The 25869-nt window shown below is 36.2% G+C and overlaps 1 protein-coding gene and 1 pseudogene across 13 annotated transcripts in view; both read left to right on the plus strand.

Moving 5' to 3' along the window:
- Positions 1–25869, plus strand: part of WDPCP (WD repeat containing planar cell polarity effector) — a 405181-nt gene that overhangs the window by 312657 nt on the left and 66655 nt on the right. For all 13 annotated transcript variants that reach the window (XR_012121045.1, XM_036996612.2, XM_036996613.2 and 10 more), the window contains exon 15: positions 18218–18377. Coding sequence is in view for 12 of the 13 variants with exons in the window: in XM_036996612.2 (XP_036852507.2) it covers positions 18218–18377 (160 nt within the window). In the remaining variant the exon portion in view is untranslated. The remainder of the gene's footprint in view (positions 1–18217; positions 18378–25869) is intronic.
- LOC108409770 (ADP-ribosylation factor-like protein 5A pseudogene) lies at positions 15746–16581 on the plus strand (annotated as a pseudogene).

A 25869-nucleotide genomic window follows, 5' to 3' on the forward strand; every position in this document is an offset into this window, starting at 1 on the left:
CAAGCAAGTTCACTACAGATTCAATGAAACCAAAAAATGACAATGGAATGTTCTTGGGGTGTAAGGGTTTATACCCAACTTTATTCCCATGGTGGTAGGTCAGTCACTAGAATCCCGTGCACTCAGAGCAAGTCTGCATGCAGCAAGCTGGTCTCTGTCCTCAGCGCTGCCACCACTCCAGGCTCTGCTTTCCTGCAGCCGTGCCACGTGCCACTGTGTCGCCCAGAGCACTGGACAGAACACGTTATATAGAGTTAATAAGAATATATTGCCCACACGTGTATAGTGAGCAAGCTGACCAGGGCCAGGTGAGAATCCTGGCCATAGGAACCTTCACTTTATCCACAGCAAGGCTGCAGGGACACATACATTCTCATACTCTGCCAGTGGGAGTACAAAACAGTACAAAGCCTGTATAAGAGAATTTGACAATATCTAATAAAACTATAAAGTTACGATTTGATCAAGAAATCCCACTTTTTTTAATTTAAAAAATCAAACAAAACAAAAACCTTTATCCTAGTTTATCACTGAAAGGTTATAGAAACAGTGACCATCCCTAACTCAAAGCGCACTTCCTTGTAGCCAGACTGTGGCCCCTAAATAACATTTTTTTCACTGAAAAGAAGCAGAACTCAGCAAAAAGCTAATTCCTGATTCACGGTAGGAAATGTATAAGATGATCCTGAAACATTCCTTCACAGCAAAAGCAAGGAAGCTATCAGTGATTAGTGGTAGGGTCATGGTGAAAGGAATTAAGAATTCACTTGAAGAGAGTTCCACGGGCTAAAAATGGGGGTAATTCTGAACATTCCCAAGGAGAATGATTGCAGTGCATCAAAATGTATCAAATGTTAAAATTTAAAGGACAAATTTAGAATATCACTGTTTGGCAAACTCAGAAGAATTAACGAAATAGGCAATGATCATCACTGCCTGCTAACCTTAAAAAAAAGAGAGAGAGAACTAGAAATTATGTACTTCGGGATTAAATGGCATGTTACCTGTGAAGAATCTTAAACCTCCCTCCCAATCAACAAAATCCAAATTGTGGGAAACTCCATGGGTCAAATGACCCAATTTCAAAAAAAATGCACAAGAAGGAGAAATAAGGAATCTGTAGGTTAAAAGAAATGTATTAACGAAACTCAATTTATGTACCTTATTTGGCTTTCAATTTAAAAACAAAAACTTTAAAAAAAAACATATGATAGCCAGATCACCAGGGGAAATAGTGACTGGATATTTGAAGGTGAAGCCCTTATCTTTTAAGAGCTATACTATAAAGTATTTCAAATAAAATTATCTGTTTGGGATTTGCTTCAAAATAATCCAGTGGTCAGGGTGAAGGAGTAGTGTGGGATGCGGAAGAAGAAATAAGATTGACCATAAACTGGTAATTGTTGAAGCTGGACGATGAGCAAATAGGTAAGGGTTCATTATACTGTTCTCTCTGGTTTCAGACATGTTGAAATTCCACAATAAATGTGTGTGTGTGTTTAACAATAAGCTGGCATAAATGCCTTTGTAAGTATCTTTGTGCACATTATGCTGTTATTTATACAGGACAAATTTCAAGATACAGAATTTCTAGGTCATAAAAAGTTACAAGTATTTTTATTTTAAAGATACTGCCAAATTTCCCTTTAAAAAGTGTTGATTTATCAACAATGTACACGTTGCTCATTTCTAAACACCTTCACCAACAATCTGAGAAGTTAAATGATCTGCCCAAGATCAGATGCCACAGCTAGAATAATGATGAATTATCACCTGCCTGAGTATGTAGTTTACTAATTTGAACAGTTTTTAACTTTGCATTTGAGTTTTTTTTTAAAGATGTGAGCTAAGAGAACTTATTGCTGTTATACATTTGTGTTCTGAAATAAATGGCATTATTTCTCTGGTGATCTTACACATTATGCTTTAAATCTATCTATTCTTTTGTTGGCTTTGTGTCTTCAAAGGAGATATTCTTTCCAGCCTAAAATCTCTAAAGGATTTTCAGAGTAAAACACATTTTGAGATATGTAATACATGGAAGAATGAAAATCTTTTATAATATTGTTTGTTAAACTGACAGCTCTACTTAACAGAAGCCATTAAAATATTTACAAAGTAGCAGCTGCTCTTGTAAAAAAGTACAGCTTTTTGGAGGCATAAAAATAAACAAGTTGATAAGTACAAGATAAGCCATTTGACAGCTTCTTTGTGTACACTACACAATATGTAGAAAATTCTGATATTTACAGAGCAATTATAATATAAAGCCTTTTAAGTTAAAAGGACACAGACCCAGTAAGAACTGTTTACAAGAATCCTTCATACTGATCTTTTAAACACTTTAGGAAGCCCCCAAACATAATCCTTTAAGAAGTGTTAGGTTTTTGGTGTTTCTTTTCTTAAATAAGCTTTGTTCTTAGAAGATAATTATATATATGTATACTTCTGCAGGCTGAATTTGGTACATGGACTACCAGTTTAAGATCTTTGTTCTAGGAAAACAAAACAAAATCTTAGGTAATTCCTGCCTTCTGGAAAACACTTAAAGTTACCCGATTCAGTATCTTTTAGCCCAAACCTTTACTCTGTCTGTCATCTGAACACAGAAGTATGACTATAAAGTAATAGATTACTAAGGCTATAACCTCTCTTACCCTATTCGCTGCTGTACCCCCAACAAAATCCTGCCTCTTTGTAGTTTGCCAGTTTAAGACTTCATGCTTTGTTTAATAGGTGGAACCAAACTACTAGTCATGCCACACAACCTTCCTTGGAATTCAGTAAGCTCAGTATTATATTTTAAAAATAAAACCACAATTCTATCGCTATAATCTAAGACTACCTGACTTAAAATATTAACATAAATAATGTAATGAAAAGGCTGTTAAATTAAATTTTTCTCATTATTCTTCCCTTCTGCTGACATTTCCCCCAACGGCAACCATAGTAAAATGCTGCTACTGTGGATGTTACTTTCATTTTATATTCAATAAAGCACAATCTAAGCATATTTTTAAGTATAGAGGATCGAAAATAAGCCCTTTAATAACTTCCAAGAGCTTTTTTCTCTACTTCTATGTTGTTACTTTTATTTCCTGACACCTTTCCTCACCCTGCTATCAAACTGTAAGCTCACCAAGGACAAAGATTATATCTTCTTGATGTTTAGATCTCCCAATCAATAGAGCAATCTGTCCAGAGCAGACTCTCAACAAATGTTTGCATATATGAAGCCAAAAATTACTTTCACATTTGAAAATAGAACCACCTGAGAACTCCATTTTATTGGCAGAGATTCATATATTTTCACCTTAGCTTTAGGAATAGCAGTGTAAAAATGGCACACGTATGGTATTCTGGAAAATAAGTTTGCTGATAGAAGCACCTGCTACAAACACTTTTCATCCTTAAAATAATACTAACATCTCCAAGCAGAATTTATTACTGAGAACTGTTGAGATGACACAATCCATACTGTACTTTGTAACAGATTATGAAAAGAAAATCAATAACAATAGGGATTGGGAAAAGGACCCAAAGTGAGAATAAATATAATCATTTTTGGCCTAGGAAAAAGCATTTAGTCCTCAAGTGCTACAGTTAAAAATATACACATATTATATATAGATATAGATATAGATATAGATATATAGTAGATAGAGTGACTTCAGCAAGATGATGGAGTAGGAAGCTTGAAGCCCTGGTTCTCCTATGAAGATACCAAATTAACAGCAGTAAATGAAACAAAATACCTTTGGGAAACCCTAGAAACTAGTTAGGGACTACAGCATCCAGGCCAATGGTGCTTGTTTCTCTTCAGGGCAAAGGAATACAACAGAAATAGAAACTAAATGCTCCTGAGAAGAAACAAGAAATGAAGACAGTCAAAAACATCCATACATACTAAAATGAAAACACACAGACAACCCCAAAGAAGACACATCCCCAGAAAAGGTCTGATAGACCCAAGAACCTCTAGCTAGGGTGACTGGTGAAGGTCTTCTCCTGAATAAAAATAATCCATAAAGATGGAGAAAAATGGCTATTTTTCCAAATAACAAAATCACAGTGGAAGACCACAGGCATACAAAGAAACAGGGAAACATGACCAAATCAAAGGAACAAAATTAAGCTCCAAAAATTGACCATAAAGAAATGCATATCTGGAGATTGGATTCAAGATGGCAGTGTGAGAGCTGAGACAGAGAACTCCTCCAAAAACCACAGATAGTGCAAAAATATAGTTAATACAACTAATCTCACAAACCCCAGAAAAAGGGCCAAATGAAACTGAAGTCATCAATCTTCCTGAAAGAGAATTCAAAATAAAAATCATAAACATACTAATGGAGGTACAGAAAAATATTCAAGAACTCAGGAACAAATTTAAGACAGAGATTCAATCATTAAGAAATTCCACATCTGAAATAACCCTAAAAAAGCAACAGGAAAGAAGGCTGCACCAGACTGCATACAGACCTCACGAAACAGGTTAATGTACCAAAGCCTTGATTCAGTGGGACCTAGGACCTTCCTCCACCCCAGCTCACTGGCAAGAGGAAGAGAAACAGAGGGGGGAGGGGGTGGAACCGTGGGACTGCTGAACACTCAGCCCTGGAGCAATATATGGAGATAAATGACAACAATAATTCAACACCACAAAATCTGTGGGATGCAGAGAAGGCTGTGCTAAGAGGAAAATATCTTGCAATACAGGCCTACCTCGGGAAAGAAGAAGAATCCCAAATGAACAGTCTAAACTAACAATTAATTAAACCAGAAAGGGAAGAACAAATGAGGCCCAAAGTCAGTAGAAGGAGGGACAAAATAAAGATTAGAGCAGAAATAAATAAAATTGAGAAGAATAAAACAATAGAAAGAATCAATGAAAGCAGGAGCTGGTTCTAAGAGAAAATAAAATAGATAAACCCCTAGCCAGACTTATGAAGAAAAAAAGAGGGTCTACACACATAAACAGAAACAGAAATGAGAAATAAAAAATCACTATGGACACCACAGGCATACAAGGAATTGTGAGAGAATACTATGAAAAATTATATGCTAACAAACTGGATAACCTAGAAGAAATGGACAAAATTCTAGAAAAATACAACCTTCCAAGGCTGACTCAGGAAGAAACAGAAAATTGAATTGTAATAAAAAAACTGTCTAAAAGCAAACCCCCTATACCATATGGTTTCAGTGCTGAATTTTACCAGACATTTAGTGAAGATCAATCCTCCTTAGAGTTTTCCAAAAAGTAGAAGAGGAGGGAATACTCCCAAACTCATTCTATGAGGCCAACATCACTCTAATGCCAAAACCAGGCAAAGACACTGCAAAAAAGAAAATTAAAGACCAGTATCCCTGATGAACATAGGTGTAAAAATACTCAACAATATATTAGCAAACTGAATTCAAAAATACATCAAAAAGATCATCCATAATGATCAACTGGGATACATGCCAGGGAAGCAAGGATGGTATAACATTCAAAAATCCATCAACATCATCCACTACATCAACAAAAAGAAGAAAAAAACCACATGATCATCTGTATTGATGCTGAAAAAGCATTTGACAAAATTCAACATCCATTCATGATAAAAACTCTCAACAAAATGGGTATAGAAGGCAAGTACCTCAACATAATAAAGGCCACATATGACAAACCCACAGCCAACATTATACTTAACAGCGAGAAGCTGAAAGCTTTTCCTTTAAGATTGGGAACAAGAGAATGATGCCCACTCTCCCCACTTTTATTCAAAATAGTTCAAGTGGTCCTACCAATGGCAATCAGACAGCACAAAGAAATAAAAGGCATCTCGATTGGCAAGGAAGAAGTCAAACTGTCTCTGTTTGCAGATGACATGATATTATACATAAAAAATCCTAAAGAGTCCACTCTAAAACTACTAGATCTAATATCTGAATTCAGTCAAGTTGTGGGATACAAAATTAATACACAGAAATCTGTGGCATTCCTATACACTAACTATGAACTAGCAGAAAGAGAAATCAGGAAAATAATTCCATTCACAATTGCATCAAAAAAATAAAATATCTAGGAATAAACCTAACCAAGGAGGAGAAAGACATACTCTGAAAACTACAAGGCACTCATGAGAGAAATTAAAGAAGAAATCAATAAATAGAAACACATCCCATGCTCATGGATAGGAATAATTAATATTGTCAAAATGGTCATCCTGCCTAAAGCTATGTACACATTCAATGCAATCCCTATCAAAATACCAACAGCATTCTTCAATGAACTAGAGCAAATCATTCTAAAATTCATGTTAAACCACAGAAGACCCCAAATAGCCAAAGCAATCCTGAGAAGGAAGAATAAAGTGGGGGGAATTAAGGTCCCTGACTTCAAGCTCTACTACAAAGCCACAGTAACCAAGACAATTTGGTACTGGCACAAGAACAGAGCCATAGACCAATGGAACAGACTAGAGTGCCCATATATATAAACCCAAGCACATATGGTCAATTAATATATGATAAAGGAGCCATGGATATACAATGGGGAAATGATAGCCTCTTCAACAACTGGTGTTGGCAAAACTGTACTGCTACATGTAAGAGAATGAAACTGGATTATTGTCTAACCCCATACACAAAAGTACACTCAAAATAGATCAAAGACCTGAATTTAAGTCATGAAACCATAAAATTCTTAGAAAAATACTTAGGCAAAATTCTCTTGGACATAAACATGAGCAACTTCTTGAATATATCTCCTCGGGCAAGGGGAAAAAAAAGGAAAAATGAACAAGTAGGACTATATCAAACTAACAGTTTCTGTACAGCAAAGGACACCATTAGTATTCAAAAAGACATCCTACAGTATGGGAAAATATATTCATGAATGACATATTTGATAAGGGGTTGACATACAAATTACATAAAGAGCTCATGCACCTCAACAAACAAAAAGCAAATAACCCTATTGAAAGAAATGGGCAGAGGAGCTGAATAGACACTTGTCCAAAGAAGAAATTCAGATGGCTAACAGGCACATGAAAAGATGCTCCACATCGCTAATCATCAGATAAATGTAAATTAAAACCACAATGAGATATCACCTCACACCAGTTAGAATAGACACCATCCGAAAGACAAACAACAACAAATGTTGGCAAGGATGTGGAGAAAGGGGAACCCTCCTACACTGCTGGTGGGAATGTAAATTAGTTCAATCATTTTGGAAAACAGTATGGAGGTTCCTCAAAAAACTCAAAATAGAAATACCATTTGACCCAGGAATTCCACTCCTAGGAATTTACCCTAAGAATGCAGGAGCCCAGTTTTAAAAAGACATATACAATCCTGTGTTTATCACAGCACTATTTACAATAGCCAAGAAATGGAAGCAACCCAAGTTTCCATCAGTAGATGAATGAATAAAGAAAATGTGTTACATACACACACTGGAATATTATTTAGCCATAAGAAGAAGACAAATCCTACCATTTGCAACAACATGGATGGAGCTAGAGGGTGTTATACTCAGTGAAATAAACCAGGTGGAGAAGGACAAGTATCAAATGATTTCATTCATCTGTGGAGTGTAAGAACAAAGAAAAAATTGAAGGAACAAAACAGCAGCAGACTCACAGAACCCAAGAATAGACTAACAGTTACCAAAGAGAAATGGACTGGGGAAGATGTGTGGGAAAGGAGGGATAATGGAGGAAAGGGGGTATTAGGATTAGCACACATAATATAGTGGAGGGATTGTACAGGGAAGGCAGTATAACAGAGAAGTAGTGATTCTATAGCATCTTACTATACTGATGGACAGTGACTGTAATGGGGTATGTGGTGGGGACTTGATAATAGGGAGAGTCTAGTAACCATAATGTTGCTCATGTAATTGTACATTAGAAACACCAAAAGAAAAAAGAAATGCATATCTATGAACTTCCTTACAAAGAATTTAAAATAGGTGTCATAACAATGTTCAGTGACCTAAAAGAACACAGATAACTACACAAAATCCGGGAAGCAATGCATTAAGAAAATGAGAATATCTGCTAAGAGATAAAATCTATCAAAGTCTAGAGTTGAAAAATCTGGTAGTGGAAGTGAAGAGTTTACTAGAGGGGTTCTAAAAAAATTTGATGAGCAGAAGAAAGAATTGGCAGACTTGAACACCTATCATATGAAATCATTAAGTCAGAGATGCCAAAACAGAAAAAGAATGAAGAAAAGTGTAGAGAGTTTATGGAACACCATCAAGGGGGCCAATATATGCATTACGGGCATCCTAGAAGGAAAAGAGGGGAGGGAAAAGAGCTGATTTGAAGAAATAATGGTTGAAAACTAAAACTTAAAGAAAGACACAGAGACCTATATTGTTCTGTTGAAAATGAAAAAGAATCTTGAAAAATGCAAGAGAATATTGTCTTGTCATGTATAAGGTATCCTCATTAAGATTATTCAGAGATTTCTAAGCAGAAACCTTGAAGGTCAGAAGGAATAAGATAATATATATTCAAAATGCTGAAAGAAAAACTGTTGACCAAGATTACTGTGTCCTGCAAAACTGTCATTCAAAAGTAAAGGAGAAATTAAGATATTTCCAGGTAAATAAAAGCTAAAGGAATTCTTTACCACTAGACCTGCCAAACAAAATCCTACAAATTGAAATGTAAGGATGGTAGGCAGTAATATGAAGTCATATTAAAATATAGTTACTCAGTAAAGGTTAATACATAGACAAATACAGATTCCTGTTTTGCTATAATTTTATATAAATCTCCTTTTAATTCTTATATACAGTATAAAAGATAAAAGACTCAAAATACCCTATAAACTTATGTTAATAGATAAAAGTTTATAAAGCTACAATTTGTAACAACAATAAATGGGGGGCAGCACTGAAAAGGAGTAGTTTTTGTATGTGGTTGAAGTTATCAGTTGAAAATAGGTTTTTATAAGTTTGTAAGAAATTTTATGTAACTGAACTGGTAATCAAAAGAAAATATAAAGTACACACAAAGGATATCAAAGCATGTCACTACAAAAAAATCAAAGAAAAACAAAGGAAAGCAGGATAAGGAGAAATAAGGGACAAAAAGCCATAAGAAATACAGAAAACTAGTAACAAAATGGCAATGATAAATCTTTCTGTATCATTGATTTAAATGTAAATGAATTAAACTCCCCAATTGAAAGACATATTTGCTGTGTGGATTAAAAACAGAATCCAACAATATGCTGTGTACATGAGATTCACTTTTTATATAACACATTATATATAACACCACACATAGTCTGAAAATGAAACAATCAAAAAATGATAGTCTGTGAAAATGGATTTTATATCAAAAACTGTCATATGATGATATAAAGGGCAATTCATTAGGAAGATATAGTAATTACTAATATTTATTCACTAAACACTAAACATCAGCTCTTAAAAATATGAAGCAAACATTGATAGAATTTATGGGAGAAACAGAGTATCAAAATAATAGTAGGACACTTCAATACCCTAATTTTAATAGGAACAAGAGTAAGAACAACCATAGAAGATAATGAGGGGAACATAGGACTTGAACAATACTGTGTGTGAATTGGACCTAACAGACTTATATAAAACACTTCACCCAAAATAGCAGAAAGCACATTCTTCTCAAGTGCACATGGAATATTCTCCAGGATAAACCTATGTTAGGGCAATAAACAGGTCTTAACAAAATTTAAAAGATTGAAATCATAGAAAGTATCTTTTCCTAATACAGCAATCAAACTAGAAATCAATACGAGAAGGAAATTTTTAAAAATCTGCAAATACATGTGTAGTAGTGTTCCCTAGAGAAACATAACCAATAGATACATGAGGGGATTTTTACAGGATTGCATATGATTATGGAGACTGAGAAGTCCCACAGTATACCAACTGCAAACTGGAGAATCAGAAAGCTGGTAGTATAATTCAGTGCAAGTTCAAAGGCCTAAGAACCTGAAAAGCCAATGGTATAAGTCCCAGTCTGAGGCCAATCACCCTTTCTCTGCCTTTTTATTGTATTTGGGCTCTCAACATATTGGATGATACCTACCCACATTGGTGAGAGTTGTATCTTCTTTACTCAGTCTACTAATTCAAATGCTAATTGCTTCCTGAACCACTTCACAGTCATACCCACAAATAATGCCTTATCACCTATCTGGGCATCCCTTATCCCAGTCAAGTTGACACATAAACTTGGCCATTGCAACATGGAAATTAAACAATATGCTTTTAAACAACCAATGGGTCAAAGAATAAATTACCAGGGAAGTTAGAAAATATCTTAAGACAAATGAAAATGAAAACACAACATACCAAAATATTATGGGATTCAGTGAAAGCAGCGCTGACAGGGAAGTTTACAGCAGTAATTGTTTAAATTTAACAGGAGAAAAAAATCTCACACCAACAAACTAACTTTACACCTCAATGAACTAGGGAAAGAACAAACTAAGACTAAAGTTAACAAAAGGAAGGAAATAACAAAGATCAGAGAGTGAAATAAATGAAATAGAGACTAGAAAAACAATGTAAGAAAGATCAACAAAACTACTAGCTGGTTTTTTTTGAAACTGTCAACAAAATTAACAAACCATTAGTGAAACTAAAAGAAAAAAACAACAGATGACTAAAAAACGAAAATCAGACAGTAGCCATTACAACCAAACCACAGAAATAAGAATTATAAGAGTACTGTGAACTATTACATGTGAACAAATTTTAAAATCACAGAACAGACAAATTCTTAGAAACATACAACCTACAAAGAAAGGATCATGAAAACAGAAAATCTGAACTAGACATATAATTATAAGGAGACTGAGTCAGTAATCAAAACCTTCCCTATAATGAAAAACTAGGACTTGATGGTTTCAGTGGAAATTCTACTAAACATTTAAAGAATTAACACAAATCCTCTTAAAATAAAAAAAAAAAAACTGAAGTGGAAGTAACATCCCAAACTCATTCCATGAGACCATAATTACCCTAAAACCAAAATCAAAAAAAAATACTAAGGAACAGACCAATATCTATGATGAATATTAATGCAAAAATTCTTAACAAAATACTATCAAGATTATCCCCCATGTAAAATATTATCCACCATGACCAAGTAATTTATTTCTGGAATGCAAGGATAGTTCAATAAAAATATAATCAATGTAACACACCTCATAGAAACTTTAAAAAATACAGTATTTGAAATGAAACTGTTGGGGGAGTGTTGTGTATTTTCCTTGATCCTTGTCCCCACCACAACAAAGAATTGAAGGGCAAAGACACAGCAGTGAAGCAGAGTAAAAGTTCTATTTGAAGTTACTTAAAGAGAGAAAAAGTACAGCCCACCTCAGTGAGAGGTACCCTGAAAGGTTAGAGAGACAAAGATAAAGATTAAAAGGTTATGCACTTAGAGGATGGCGGCATGAGTAGAGCAGTGGAAAAGGTTATGCACTTAGAAAGTGTGGGTGACCTCAGAGAGAGGAGCACCCTGAAAGGATGGGGGTTCCCCCTTGTAAGGACTCCTCAGGAATGTGACCAGGATCTGGGGGTGCAGAATTGTTCAGTGATCTGTGAATATTTAGAATTAACTTAACACAAAGAATTTACTGTTCTGGTTTCTCCCTGGGATACTGGCCTCTTGGTCTGGGAGCATATCAAACAAGATTGCCTACCCAGCCCCCAAGGTGGGCTGAGTTATTGTCTGTTTGCTAAAGAGTATATTAAGAATCTTACTTCTTAACTTCCTGCTTTTTACTATGTTGTTTACGGCTGGGCCTGCATGCTAAATTAGTTGCCTATGTTGCAAATTACTTAATTAGGGCTGAAAGAGAAAAAAACAGCATATAGTTTAAGTTAAAAAATAAGCTGTGCCTGCATGATTAATACAATAAAGACATGGATATGCTGATGTATCCTCCTTCATCTGGGGAATATTCAAACATTCCAGGGCAAGTTGGTCCTGGCTTTTTGAGCTTTAACTGATTAACTCTGGACCTTTTTAGTGGGCTTTCCTGGCCTTATTCTCTTTCCATCCTCTTCATATCTATTTTCCTGCCTAACAAAGCATACAACAGAGGGATTTAAAAGTAGATTAGATGAGGTAGAAGGGACGATAAATGACATAGAAATTAGAAAACAATAAAAGAAGGAAACTGAGGCACAGAGAGAAAAAGGATCTCTAGGAATGAAAGAATAATAAGAGAATTGTGCAACCAGTCCAAATGGAACAATGCTTGCATGATAGGGATACCAGAAGGAGAGAGAGAAAAAGAGATAGAAAATCTCTTTGAGGATGTAATTGATGAAAACTTCCACATTCTATGGAAGGAAACAGTCTCTCAGGTCATGGAAGAGCAGATATCTCCCAACACAAGGGACCCTAGGAAGACATCACCAAGATATATGATTAAAATGGCAAAGATCAAGGACAAGGACAGAGTATTAAAAGCAGCCAAAGAGAGAAATAATACCACATACAAAAGAGAGTCCATCAGACTTCTCAGCAGAAATCTTACAGGTCAGACAGGAGTGGCATAACATATTTAATGCAATGAAACAGAAGGGCCTACAACCAAGAATGCTCTACTCTCCAAGATTATCATTTAAATTTGAAGCAGGGATTAAACAATTACCAGATAAGCAAAAGTTGAGGAAATTTACCTTCCACAAACTGTCTCTACAGTATATTTTGGAAGGACTGCTATACATGAAAGTGCTCCTCAGGCTAAACAGCTGTCACCGGAGAAAATAAAACCACAGTAAAGGAAGTAGACCAACTAAGTACTAAGCAAATGCAAAATTAAATCTACTAAGTCAACAGATAAAAAAAGAGTACAGAAAATGACACCTAATATATAGAGTGGAAGAGGAACAAAAAGGGAGATAAAAAAAGAAAGTTTAGATTATGTTTAAAATACTATACTAAACGAGTTAAGTTAGACTGATAGTAAAGAAGCCACCCTTGAACTTTAGGTAACCAATGCTCTAAAGCCTGCAGCAGCAATAAGTACATTATTTATTGATAATCAACCTAAATGTAAATGGACTGAATGTACCAATCAAAAGACAAAAAATTACAGAATGGATAAAAACACAAGACACATCTTCCTACAAGAGATTCGCTTCAAACCTAAGGACATACACACTACAAGTGAAGGGATGGAAAAAGATAATTCATGCAAATAATAGGTAGAAAAAAGCAGGAATTGCAGCAGTACTTGTAACAGACAAAATAGACTTCAAAACAAAGAAAATAACAAGAGACAAAGAAGGACATTACATAAGGATAAAGGGGCCAATCCAATAAGAGGATTTTAATTATAAATTAAAATAAAACCATTATAAATATCTATGCACCCAACATAGAAGCACCTACATATGTGAAACAAATATTAACTGAATTAAAGATCAGCTGGTTCTTCAAGAAAATAAACAAAATAGATAAAGCCCTAGCCAGACTTATCAAGAAAAAAGGAGAGTGTACACACATAAACAGAATCAGAAAGGAGAAATCACTACAGACACCACAGAAATACAAAGAATTATTATAAAATACTATGAAAAATTGTATGCTAACAAATTGGATAACCTAGAAGAAATGGACAACTTTCTAGAAAAATTCAACCTTCCAAGACTGACCCAGCAAGAAACAGAAAATCTGAACAAACCAATTACCAGCAGCGAAATTGAATGTTAATCGAAAAACTACCTAAGAACAAAACTATACCAGATGGCTTCACCACTGAATTTTAGCAAATATTTAGGGAAGACCTAATACCTATCCTCCTTAAAGTCTTCCAAAAAATAGAAGAGGAGGGAATATGAGGCCAGCATCACTCTAATACCAAAACCAGGGAAAGACACCACAAAAAAGAAAATTACAGACCAATATCCCTGATAAACATAGATGCAAAAATACTCAACAAAATATTAGCAAACTGAATTCAAAAATACATCAAAAAGGCCATCTATCATGACAAAGTGGGATTTATTCCAGGGATGCAAGGATGGTACAATATTCCAAAATCCATCAACATCATCCACCACATCAAGAAAAAGAAGGACAAAAATCACAAGATCATCTTCAATAGATGCTGAAAAAGCATTTGACAAAATTCAACATCCATTCATGATAAAAATTCTCAACAAAATGGGTTTACAGGGCAAGTACCTCAACATAATAAAGGCCATATATGACAAACCCACAGCTGACATCATACTTAACAGTGAAAAGCTGAAAATTTTTCTCTAAGATAGGTAACAAGAGAATGATGCCCACTCTTACCAGTTTTATTCAACATAGTACTGGAGGTCCTAGCCACAGCAATCACACAACACAAAGAAATAAAAGGCATCCAGGTTGCTAAGGAACAAGTTAAACTGTCATTGCAGATGACATGATATTGTACATAAAAAACCTTAAAGAATACACCCCAAAACTATTAAAATATCTGAATTAAGCAAAGTTGCAGGATACAAAATTAATACACAGATATGTGTTGCATTCCTATATTCTAATGATGAACTAGCAGAAGGAGAGAGAGAAATCAGGAAAGCAATTCCATTTACAATTGCATTGAAAAGAATAAAATACCTAGGAATAAACCTAACCAGCGAGGTGATAGATCTATAAGACCTGAAAACTAAAAGACACTCATGAGAGAAATTAAGACACCAATAAATAAAAATACAACCCATGTTCATGGATAGGAAGAATTAATATTGTCAAAATGGCCATCCCCTCTAAAGCAATTTACAGATTCAGTGCAATCCCTATCAAAATACCAACAGCTTTCTTCAACAAACTAGTCAAAATAGTTCTAAAATTCATATGGAAACCACAAAAGACCCCGAGTAGCTAAAGCAATCCCAAGAAGGAAGAATAAAGCTGGGGGTATTACTTTCCCCAACTTCAAGCTCTACTACAAAGCTACAGTAATCAAGACAATTTGATATTGGCACAAGAACAGACCCATAGACCAGTGGAACAGAATAGAGAGTTCAGATATAAACCCAAGTATATATGGTTAATTAATATATGAAAAAGGAGCCATGGATATACAATGGGGAAGACAGCCTCTTCAACAACTGGTGTTGGCAAAAGTGGACAGCTACATATAAGAGCATGAAACTGGATTATTGTCTAACTCCATACACAAATGTAAGCCGGAAATGGATCAAAGACCTGAATGTAAGTCATGAAATCATAAAACTCTTTAGAAAAAAAATAGGCAAAAATCTCTTGAATATAAACAGGAGCAACTTTTTCCTGAACACATTTCCTCAGGCAAGGGAAACAAAAGCAAAATTGAACAAATGGGATGACAGCAAACTAAAAAGCTCCTTAGGACAGCAAATGACACACCATCAGCAGAACAAAAAGGCATCCAACAGTATGGGAGAATATATTCGTAAATGACATATTCGACAAGAGGCTAACATCCAAAATATATATAAAGAGCTCAAAGGCCTCAACACCCAAAAAGCAAGTAACACAATTAAAAAATGGATAGCTCCCCCGCCCTCGTAGTCGCCGCCGCCGCGGCCGCCGGAGAGGAGCTGGGGGAGGACGGTGGCCCGCGATTGTCGCGGCGGCAGCGGCGGGGCCTGGCTTCGGCCTGCTCCGGTTCCCGGGCCGCGGGCCGGCGGCCAGCGCGGGAGCAGCAGCAGAGGCGGAGGCGCCAGCGCGTCTCTCTCCTCCCCTTCAGCCTGAGCCAGGGAAGGATGGGCGGCCCGGGTAGCTGCCCAAGAATGGGAATTCTCTTCACCCGGATATGGAGACTGTTCAATCACCTGGAGCACAAAGTTATCATTGTTGGGCTGGACAATGCAGGGGAAACTACCATCCTTTTCCAATTTTCTATGAATGAAGTTGTACATACATCTCTTACAATAGGAAGTAATGTAGAAGAGATAGTAATTAATAATACACGTTTCCTAATGTGGGATATTGGTGGCTAAGAATCTCTTCGTTCTTCATGGAACACTTACTATACCAACACAGAGTTCGTAATAGTTGTTGTGGGCAGTACCGACAGAGAAAGGATTTCTGTAACCAGAGAAGAACTCTATAAAATGTTAGCCCATGAGGACCTAAGGAAAGCTGGATTGCTGATTTTTGCTAATAAACAAGATGTTAAAGAATGCATGACTGTAGCAGAAATCTCCCAGTTTTTGAAACTAACTTCTATTAAAGATCACCAGTGGCATATCCAGGCATGCTGTGCTCTTACTGGCATATGCCAAGGCCTTGAATGAATGATGTCACTATTTAAGATTAGATGATCTCTGCTGACCTCTTCTCATAGACTTTGCATAAACAAAGTGCTGGACCTCACCTGAAAGCTGCAAAAATTAATGGTTTAGATATATTTATAATAAACTGATTTAAACTTTTTTCTATAAGAAGAAAAATTTAAGACCACTTATTTGAAAACAAAGATGAAGTCTCATCTTCCAATTCTGCTTTCTCATTAGTTCCTTCCAAAGCAAGGTCTTAAAGCTGTGATTGACATTTTTCTCATAATGAATCTTCTCAGGACATTGTGTAGACTGTGGTAAGTGGATAGAGGATCTGAACAGACACTTCTCCAAAGAAGAAATTCAGATGCCCAACAGGCACATGAAAAGATGCTCCACGGCACGGCACTGATTATCAGGGAAATGCAAATTTTAACCACAATGAGATATCACCTCACACCACTTAGGATGGCCAACATCCAAAAGACAAGGAACAACAAATGGGGCGAAGATGCAGAGAAAGGGGAACCCTCCTACCCTTTTGGTGGGAATGTAAATTAGTTCAACCATTGTGGAAAGCAGTATGGAGGTTCCTCAAAAAATTAAAAATAGAAATACTGTTTGACCCAGGAATTCCACTCCTCGGAATTTACCCTAAGAAAAAGGGATCAAAGATTCAAAAAGACATATGCACCCCTATGTTTACGGCAGCACTATTTACAATAGCCAAGAAATGGAAGCAACCTAAGTGTCCATCAGTTGATGAATGGATAAAAAAGAAGTAGTGCATATACACAATGGAATATTATTCAGACATAAGAAGAAAGCAAGTCCAACCATTTGCAACAATATGGATGGAGCTAGAGGGTATTATGCTCAGTGAAATAAGCCAGGCAGAGAAAGGCAAGTATCAAATGATTTCCATCATTTGTGGAGTATAACAACAAAGCAATACTGAAGGAACAAAACAGTAGCAGACTCACAGACTCCAAGAACTGACTAGGAGTTACCAAAGGGAAAGGGTTGGGAAGGCTGGATGGGGAGGGAGCGAGAAGGGGATTAAGGGGCATTATAATTAGCCCACATAATATAGGTAGTTCACGGGAAAGGCAGCAGAGGGAAGACAAGTAATGAATGACACTGTAGCTGATAGATAATGACTGCAATGGAGTGTGAGGGGGGGAACTTAATACGGGTAAATGTTGTAACCACATGTTGCTCATGTGAAACCTTCATAAGATTGTATATCAATGATACCTGAATAAATAAATCAAGGTTAACATGATAAAATTATTTTTTTCATAATTAAAATTTTACTGTAAAAATACACACATGTACAGGATGGTCCTAGAAGTTCCTGAGTTTCAATAAGTTTTTCTCTAATATATATTTTTCACAGTTTCATCATGGTTATATTTTTTTAAGACATAGTCCTATCAAAGTTGTGAAAATTAAAGTTTTCCCTATACATACATATGATGTGGGAATAGCAAATTTACTATATACACTTTAAAATCCTAGTTAAGAGTAAATATTGGAAAAGATATTTCCAGGTTTCTACATGTGAGAGTAAAACAATTCACTTCTTCAAATTTTCCAATATAATATTCCAGTAATTGGTTAACAACAAAAAGCAATATTTGACTAATAAAATGCTGGTTAAAAAGCACTATGAATTGGCAAGTTATAAATGAATTTTTAAAATCTGAACTCAAAACATTCATTATTCAGTTATCAAGCTGCCCTGGTTGAGCTAAGTGTAAGAACAACAGAAGTTACAGGGCACTTTGACTACAAGATTTCCACTGTGCACTACATAGTTAATGTGCATTTTTAAAAGATTCACTGGGATATATGAAAGTTTTCCTGTAATCATACCAATGTATGAGTTAGCAGAAGTTGTATATGTATTTGACTCATATCTTAATAATTTTTTAACAGAACTGTTGGGGCCGTTAGACAAAGAGGATATGCTGAATGAAGCTTTTGTTGGCTTATCTTTAGCAGCTCAAGAAGACACATTTCCAGATAAACCCTCTCCCTTTTCTTCACTCCATAGACCTACTGTCCAACAAAGAACCCTCAATGTTTCTTCTAACAGGTAAGATATAGTGAGCTGAGAAAATTGCTTCTTAAAGGAAAATTATTTAGTATTATTAAATAATTTAAATATTCCCTAAACAGTTAAGCAAAGATATTTCAAAATGTCAAAGAAAACAGTGTGCATTTTCTCATGGCTATGACTGCAGCTGTCTGTCCATGCAAAAGCAGGCATGATAGAAGCAGAATTAAATTGTAAACAGAATTTTGTTAGAATGAATGTTATTCCAGGCTGAATTGAAATTACTATAATGTATTGAATTCTATTTGTATTCTTTTGTTAAATTTTAAGATTGTTAGATTACTAATTAAAATATTAATTTTGCAAATATTTAGTTTGAAATATAATTTATATTATCATACTTATGCAAGCTTGCCAGTTTCAAAAAGACATATGCACCCCTGTCCCAGTTTCAGAAAGACATATATACCCCTATGTTTTTGAAATCTGATAATTATCTATCTTGCTTGCCACATTGAGTTGAGATAATAAACAGAAAGGATAAATGTGAAATTAAAAATGATAAACAAAGTAATGGTGTTATTTATAATGATAATTATAATGTTAACTATGATGATGATAATGCTCAAGGTCAGAAAATTTTTTATGTAAAGGCCCAGATGTTAGACTCTGTGAGCCATACAGACAATCACAACTACTCAGTTCTGCTTTGTAGTATGACAGCAGCCATAGACAATATGTAAATGAATGAAAGTGACTGTGTTACAATAAAACTTACTTTACAAAAATAGGTAGTGAGTGGCATTTGACCCCAAGTCCATAATTTACATACCTGTTCTTGAGTATCCCAACTATATGCAATAATTGTGAAGAGGCCACATTTTTCCTACACATCATAAATTATATATATGAATATATAATTCATAACTGTACATGAATATATTTCATACCTACAATACATTATACATGTATACTTGTAATACCCTTAAGAAAATGCCTCAAACTAACCCTAATTCTAACCTATAGATTAATAGTAAATAAAGGGGTAGGATTTCCAGAGTTTAGAGGTCATCAAATCCTCTACCTAGGAAACAATTATAAAACTGGACAAAAACTACCATTTCAGGGCTCTGGAAACCAAATGGAGGCAAACAACAAATTGAGAAGCATGTACTCATGAAAAACCAATGAACTTCTAGTAAAAAAGGAATCTGTAATATTCTGGGGTTTCTCCCATTCCCCTACCATCCCTAAGCTAGTTTCATCTTGTAGTTCTACTGGAGTAGGATAGGCTGTGAAAACCAACAGTTGATTTGATGCTTAAGAGTAGAAAAACCCCATCCAGCAACACCGTCAATATAAACTGCAAACTCACTGTTAGTAAAAGTAACACACTTGATAGGAACGGAACAGGAAAACCCACAGTTCTACTGGACTACCTAGGTCACGTGACAGAATGGCAGACTAGGTCAGAAATTTAACAGGAAGATCCTGGAAATGAGAAAACCAAAGAGGGGCTAATTAAGCGCTCTACACATTCCTGATGGAGTTGTGTGACCTCTCATTTTCTGGCTCCCTTTTGTCTTGCAGGACCCTAAATTTTCCCATTATGCATGTTTCCTCCTTCACACCCAGTTGCCAAAAGGTGCCTCTCCCCTTTTAACTTTTATCACCCACCCATCTCTGGTCCCAGAAGCTCTGCAATTAAAAAACTGCTCCTCCAAACTGCCTGGTTACTTATAAGTCCCTTTTGTGTAGTTCATGCTCTGATCTACAAGAACACCAGGACTTGGAGAGATCATACACTGGGATTTGATGTTTTTTCCATTTTATTCACAATTATTTTGAAGTTTGGGCATTCTCTGTCTTCAAGTCATGATGAAGGTGTGGTTTTCATATAATTTTGTTTCTCTGTTTATTATGTCTATTGTTTATAGAGGAAGTATTAAGAGGTGAAAAGGAAGGCAGCCACTATACTATCATCTTTAGCTACCTGGAAGTCCTACCTTTCTGTTTACTTTTTAAAAAACAACTAAGGTATAGTTTACATGTACCATATAATTCACCCATTGTAAGTATACAATTCAATGATGTTCGGTAAATTTACAGAGTTGCAAAACTACCAAAACAGTGTGGTTTTAAAATATTTCTATCACTCCAAATAGTTCCCTTGGGCCAATTTACAGCCAATTCCCACTCCCATCTCCAGTTTAAACTGATCATTGGTCTGCTTTCTGTCTCTACAGAAATTTTCATACAGATGGAGTCATACAACGTGGTGTCTTTTTTTTCCCTTCAATGTGTTGTCTTTTGTGTCAGGCTTCTTTTAGTATTAGTTTTTGAGGTTCATACATGTTGTAGCATGTACTTTATTCCTTTTCATGCTGACTAGTATGCCATTGTATGAACATAACACATTTTGTTTATCTACTCACCAGCTGATGGATATTTGAATTATTTCCAGCTTTTAGCTATTATGTTGCTGTACATATTCATATATAAGTATTTGGGTAGACATATGTTTTAATTTCCCATAGGTAGGCATATAGGAGTAGAACTGCTAGGTCACATTCTAAGTTTCTTTGGTGAAATATCTATTTTAAACTTTTGTCCATTTTTAAGTAGGTTGTCTTATTATTGAATTATGAGATTTCTATATATGTTCTGAAGGTAAATCCTTTATTAAATATGTGATTTGTAAATTTTTTCCCGAGTCTCTAACTTGCCCTTTTATCTACAGTTTCTTTTGAAGTGCTAAAGTTTTAAAAATTTTGGTGAACCCCAATTTAGCTCTTTTTTTCTGTTGATTGTGCTTTTTGTGTTGTATATAAAGCAGTATTTTTCTAACCTAAGGACATAAAATTTTTCTCGTATGTTTTCTTCTGGAAGTTTTAATAGTTATAGCTCTTACATTTACTAAGTCCATTTTGAGTTAATTTTTATGTATGATGTGATGAAAGGGTCTAAGTTCATTATTTTGTACATGAGAATCCAATTTTCCCAACACCATTTGTTCAAAAGGCACCTTTCACCATTGAATTGTATTTGCACCTTTGTCAAAAATCAGTGTATTCTGGATCTGCCATTCTGTTTCACTGGTCTGTGTATCTATACTTACACCATCAAGTACCTAGTCTTTGCTATACTGTGAACTCCAATAAATTAGAACCTTACAAAATACATACCGATACCAAAAAAATAAACAGGAAAAGATGAACAGTTCCACACAGAGTTACTTCAAAGAAAAAAGAAAAGAAAAACCAATATGCACCAATTATGGAAAATTCTTTCCCCCAAGACAACCACGAAGTAGAAGAAAATAGTACAATACTTCAAGCAGAATCACATATACTCAAACAGACAGCTGGGCACTTGGAAACCCACTCTGAGTTAGAAAGACAAAAACTAAGAAGAGGAGGAAGGGAAAGGAAGAGGCAGGAGGGGAAGGAGGAATTTCACTGAGCTTAAGAAAGAAAAAGAAGAAAAAGATAACATCTCAGAAATGAAAAACAAATTACATTTGAATAAACTCAAATTTAGTAAAGGGCACTAAAAATGACAGAAAACAGAAGAATGAAAATTAGATAAATAAGTACAAAAAAGAGAAAGTAATGGAAAAGAAGCAATAGCATTTGTACAATCTAATTTCTTGAAAAAAACAATGAAACAGATTTAATATTTAAAACTGTAATCCAGGAAAATATTTCAGATGTGTTTTTTTAAGAAGGCTTGTATCTACATATTGAAAGATCATACCAAGTGCCTGAGAAAAATTATATTACAACAACCAGCTCAAAGATATATTCTAACAAAACTCTTTAGATTTCAGTGATTAATTTAAAAAATCTTCAAGGTCTCCTCATGAAAAGATCAAGTAGTTTATGGAAGCAAAATAATTAAACTAGCATCAACCTATCAAAAATAAAATACAAGGTAAGGCAAAAATAGAGTTGCAATTTTTAGAAACTCAATGAAAGAATTGTGAACCAAGGATGTTATATCCATTCAAGCACTCCTTCAAATGTCAAAACTAAAGAAAAACAGTTTTCATGAACCCTTCTTGAGCAATGTACTAGAAAGAGCTTCATCCAATCATGAGATGACCAAGAAAACTTCAGGAAAGGACTGATTGTGAATATTTTAATATGTATAACTATAGATAGAGAAAAAACAGGGAAGATGAGAGATCACTATGGAAGACTCATGTGCAGATAATGTGTGTTGTGATTAAGTAGAAATGATACTAGAAAAATGGTAGTAGAACAGAGTGAAAGAGAAAAGTAGAATAAGCTCACTGATATGTAGGCATAGGAGGGAGTTGAAAGATGCCAATAAACATTTATATATCAGGTAATAAAAAGTTAACACAGAAAGGAAAAAATTAGGGCATTAGTACAGAGGATTAGATGGCAGAGTAGGAAGGCAACGCAGAAACCGCCTCCCCCACACACACACCAAGGAAACACCTACAGCAAATACAGCTAACCCTGAAAACAACTTGCAGAACAGACCATCTACACCTGGCGAAGAAAATAAGCCCACACAGAGGAGGGTAAAGTGGCACAGCTGCAATCAGTAGTGACCCAAGCACTCCCCCATCCCAGGTCACAGCAGGAGGGAAAGGAACAGAGAGGGGAGGGGAGGGAATAAGTGCTCACGAATCCTGCACGCCTGACCCTGGAGATCTTCTCTGGAAACACAAGTCCACATTCCATTGGCCTTTGGTGATCAAAAGGGACAGACACCAGGGACAGTTGGAGCACTCCAGGAGGCTGAGACTCCTTTCACCTGTGGAGGAAAGGCACGGCCCATCATTCCCAATGAGACCCAACACAGAGGTGGCAGTTTAATAGATTTACTAGCAGTGGGAAGTGTGGCAGAGGGATTTGGGTTGGAGGGAGCTCTCTCTGAAGCCAGGCCAAGAAAGATGAATACCGCCCTATTTCACTTATATGTGGAATCTAAAAACAAAACAAAACAGAATGAACAAAAGAGCAGTAGGCACATAAATGCAGAGAAGTGACTGGAGGCTACCATGAGGAAGGGGTTGGAATGGGTGGAGGGGATAAAGGGGCACAAAAATATCAATCATAATATAAGTTGGTCATGAGGATGGTAGGGCAGCATGGAGAATATAGTCAATGGTTCTGTAACATCTATGTTGACATAACTGTGCTACTTGGGTTGAGGATTTAATAATGTGTGCAAATGTTGAATTACTGTGTTTATACTTCAAATCAATATAAGATTGTATATCAACTATACTTCAATAAAAAAAATTAGTATAATGGTAACCACTAAAACAGAACTACAAATCTTTACAAATAGTATTAAAAAATTATAGCACAGGAAATATATGCACACTTCAGAAAGAAACAAGCAAACATAAGCAAATTCACATAAGTATAAAATGCTCAGAAAGACTGAGACCAAGAATATCAGTCATATCAGTTAATATAAACGGACTTATCGAAGGGAGATTAAAGATGGCAGCATGAGAGGTGAGACAGAGAACTCCTCCCAAAACCACATATAATATGAAAATATAGTTAATACAACTAATCCTAAAAGAGCAACAGGAAAGAAGGCTGCACCAGACTGCATAAACCTGGAGAACAGAGCAGACCTCACAAAACAGGGTAACGTACCAAAGGCTTGCTCCCGAGGGACCCAAGCCCTCTGCCCACCCTAGCTCACCAGTGCGAGGAAGAGAAATGGAGCAGGGAGGGGATGGAAGCCTAGAACTGCTGAACACCCAGCCCTGGAGATCTGCTTTAGGAGCACAAACCTCCATTTCATGGTGCTCTGGAGATTACTGGGGTTGGAAAGCTAACACAGGGAAATACTTGGAGAGTCTGAGGTTCCACCTGTTTGTGGAGGATAGGGATTCACATTCAGCTGCTCTGGGACAAAGGAAAGATGGGCAGTCTGAGAGGCTTCCTACCAGTGAGATGACTGCTGAAGGGGTGGGGATTGCACGGAGCTTGCTGCTCAGGAGAAGGGATAGGTGGACAAAGTTGTCTGACCAGGCTCTGCCCAGCAGGTTGGGAACTATCAGGAGCTTTAGGCACTGCATCCTCCTGGCTGGCTAATCAACTCTGAGGCCCCCCACTGTGATACGCAGCATGCTGCGCCTTCCTCCTGGCCAACCCGCAGCAGCTTCTAAACCAGCGGTCCCTGCCCTAATGTCAGGCCAGCCAAAGGGAGGCCACGCCTATGGCTGCTACAAATGCAAAGAACAAAGGCTCACACCTCGGTGCTGCCCCACTAGTTCTGACAGTGGAAACAGGCACTGCAGCTGGGAAGCAGGAAACAGCTCTTTCTTCCCCCCAGGCACTGGCACAGCTCCCCTGTGACCCCCAACATCACTCCAGGGGCTGAAAAGCTCCAGAGACTAAGTTTCTGCACACTAGAGGGTGCCACATACAAATATGAAATGACAAAGGAACCTGGTGCAAACCAAAATCTTACAACCACCAGACAAAGGGCCAGGTGAAACTGACCCCACCAATCTTCCTGAGAGTTCAAAATAAAAATCATAGACATGCTCATTGAGGTACAGTAAAATATTTAAAAATTCAGGAACAAATTTAGGACACAAATTCAAACACTAAGAAATTTCATACCTGAAATGAAACAGACAATAGAGGGATTTAAAGGCAGATTAGATGTAATAGAAAAGAAAGTAAATGGGATAGAAATAAGAGAAGAGGAATACAAAGAAGCTGAGGCACAGAGATAAAAAAAGGATGTCTAGGAATGAAAGAATATTGAGAGAACAGTGTGACTAATCCAAATAGAAAAATATTGGCATTATGGGGGTACCAGAAGAAGAAGAGAAAAAGAAAGGGAAAGAAAGTGTCTTTGAGGAGGTAATTGCTGAAAACTTTCCCAATCTAGGGAAGGAGATAGTCTCTCAGGCCATGGAGATCCACAGATCTCCTGACACAAGGGACCCAAGGAAGATAACACCAAGACATATAAGAATTAAAATGGCAAAGATCAAGGATAAGGACAGACTATTAAAAGCAGCTAGAGAGAGGAAAAAAGATCACATAAAAAATAAAACCCATCAGGCTATCATCAGACTTCAACAAAAATCTTACAGGTCAGAAGGGAGTGGCATGATACATATTTAATACAATGAAACAGAAGGGCCCCAAACCAAGGAAGATTGTCATTTAAATTTGAAGGAGGGACTAAACAATTTTTAGATAAGCAAAAGCAGAGAGAATTTACCTCCCACAAACGACTTCTACAGTGTGTTTTGGAGGAACTGCTATAGATGGAAGTGTTCCTAAAGCTAAATGGCTGTCAAGAGGGTACATAAAACCACAGTAAAGAAGGTAGAACACTTAATTACTAAGCAGATGCAAAACGAAATCACTTACCCCAAAGTAATTCAAGGGATAGACAAAGGGTACAGAATATGATACCTAATATATAAAGTATGAAGGAGGAAGAAAAAGGAGGGGAAAAAAGGAACCTATAGATTGTGTTTGTAATAGCATACAAAGTGAGTTAAATTAGA

Source organism: Manis javanica, chromosome 1 (assembly GCF_040802235.1).
Source record: "Manis javanica isolate MJ-LG chromosome 1, MJ_LKY, whole genome shotgun sequence".
Taxonomy (NCBI): domain Eukaryota; kingdom Metazoa; phylum Chordata; class Mammalia; order Pholidota; family Manidae; genus Manis; species Manis javanica.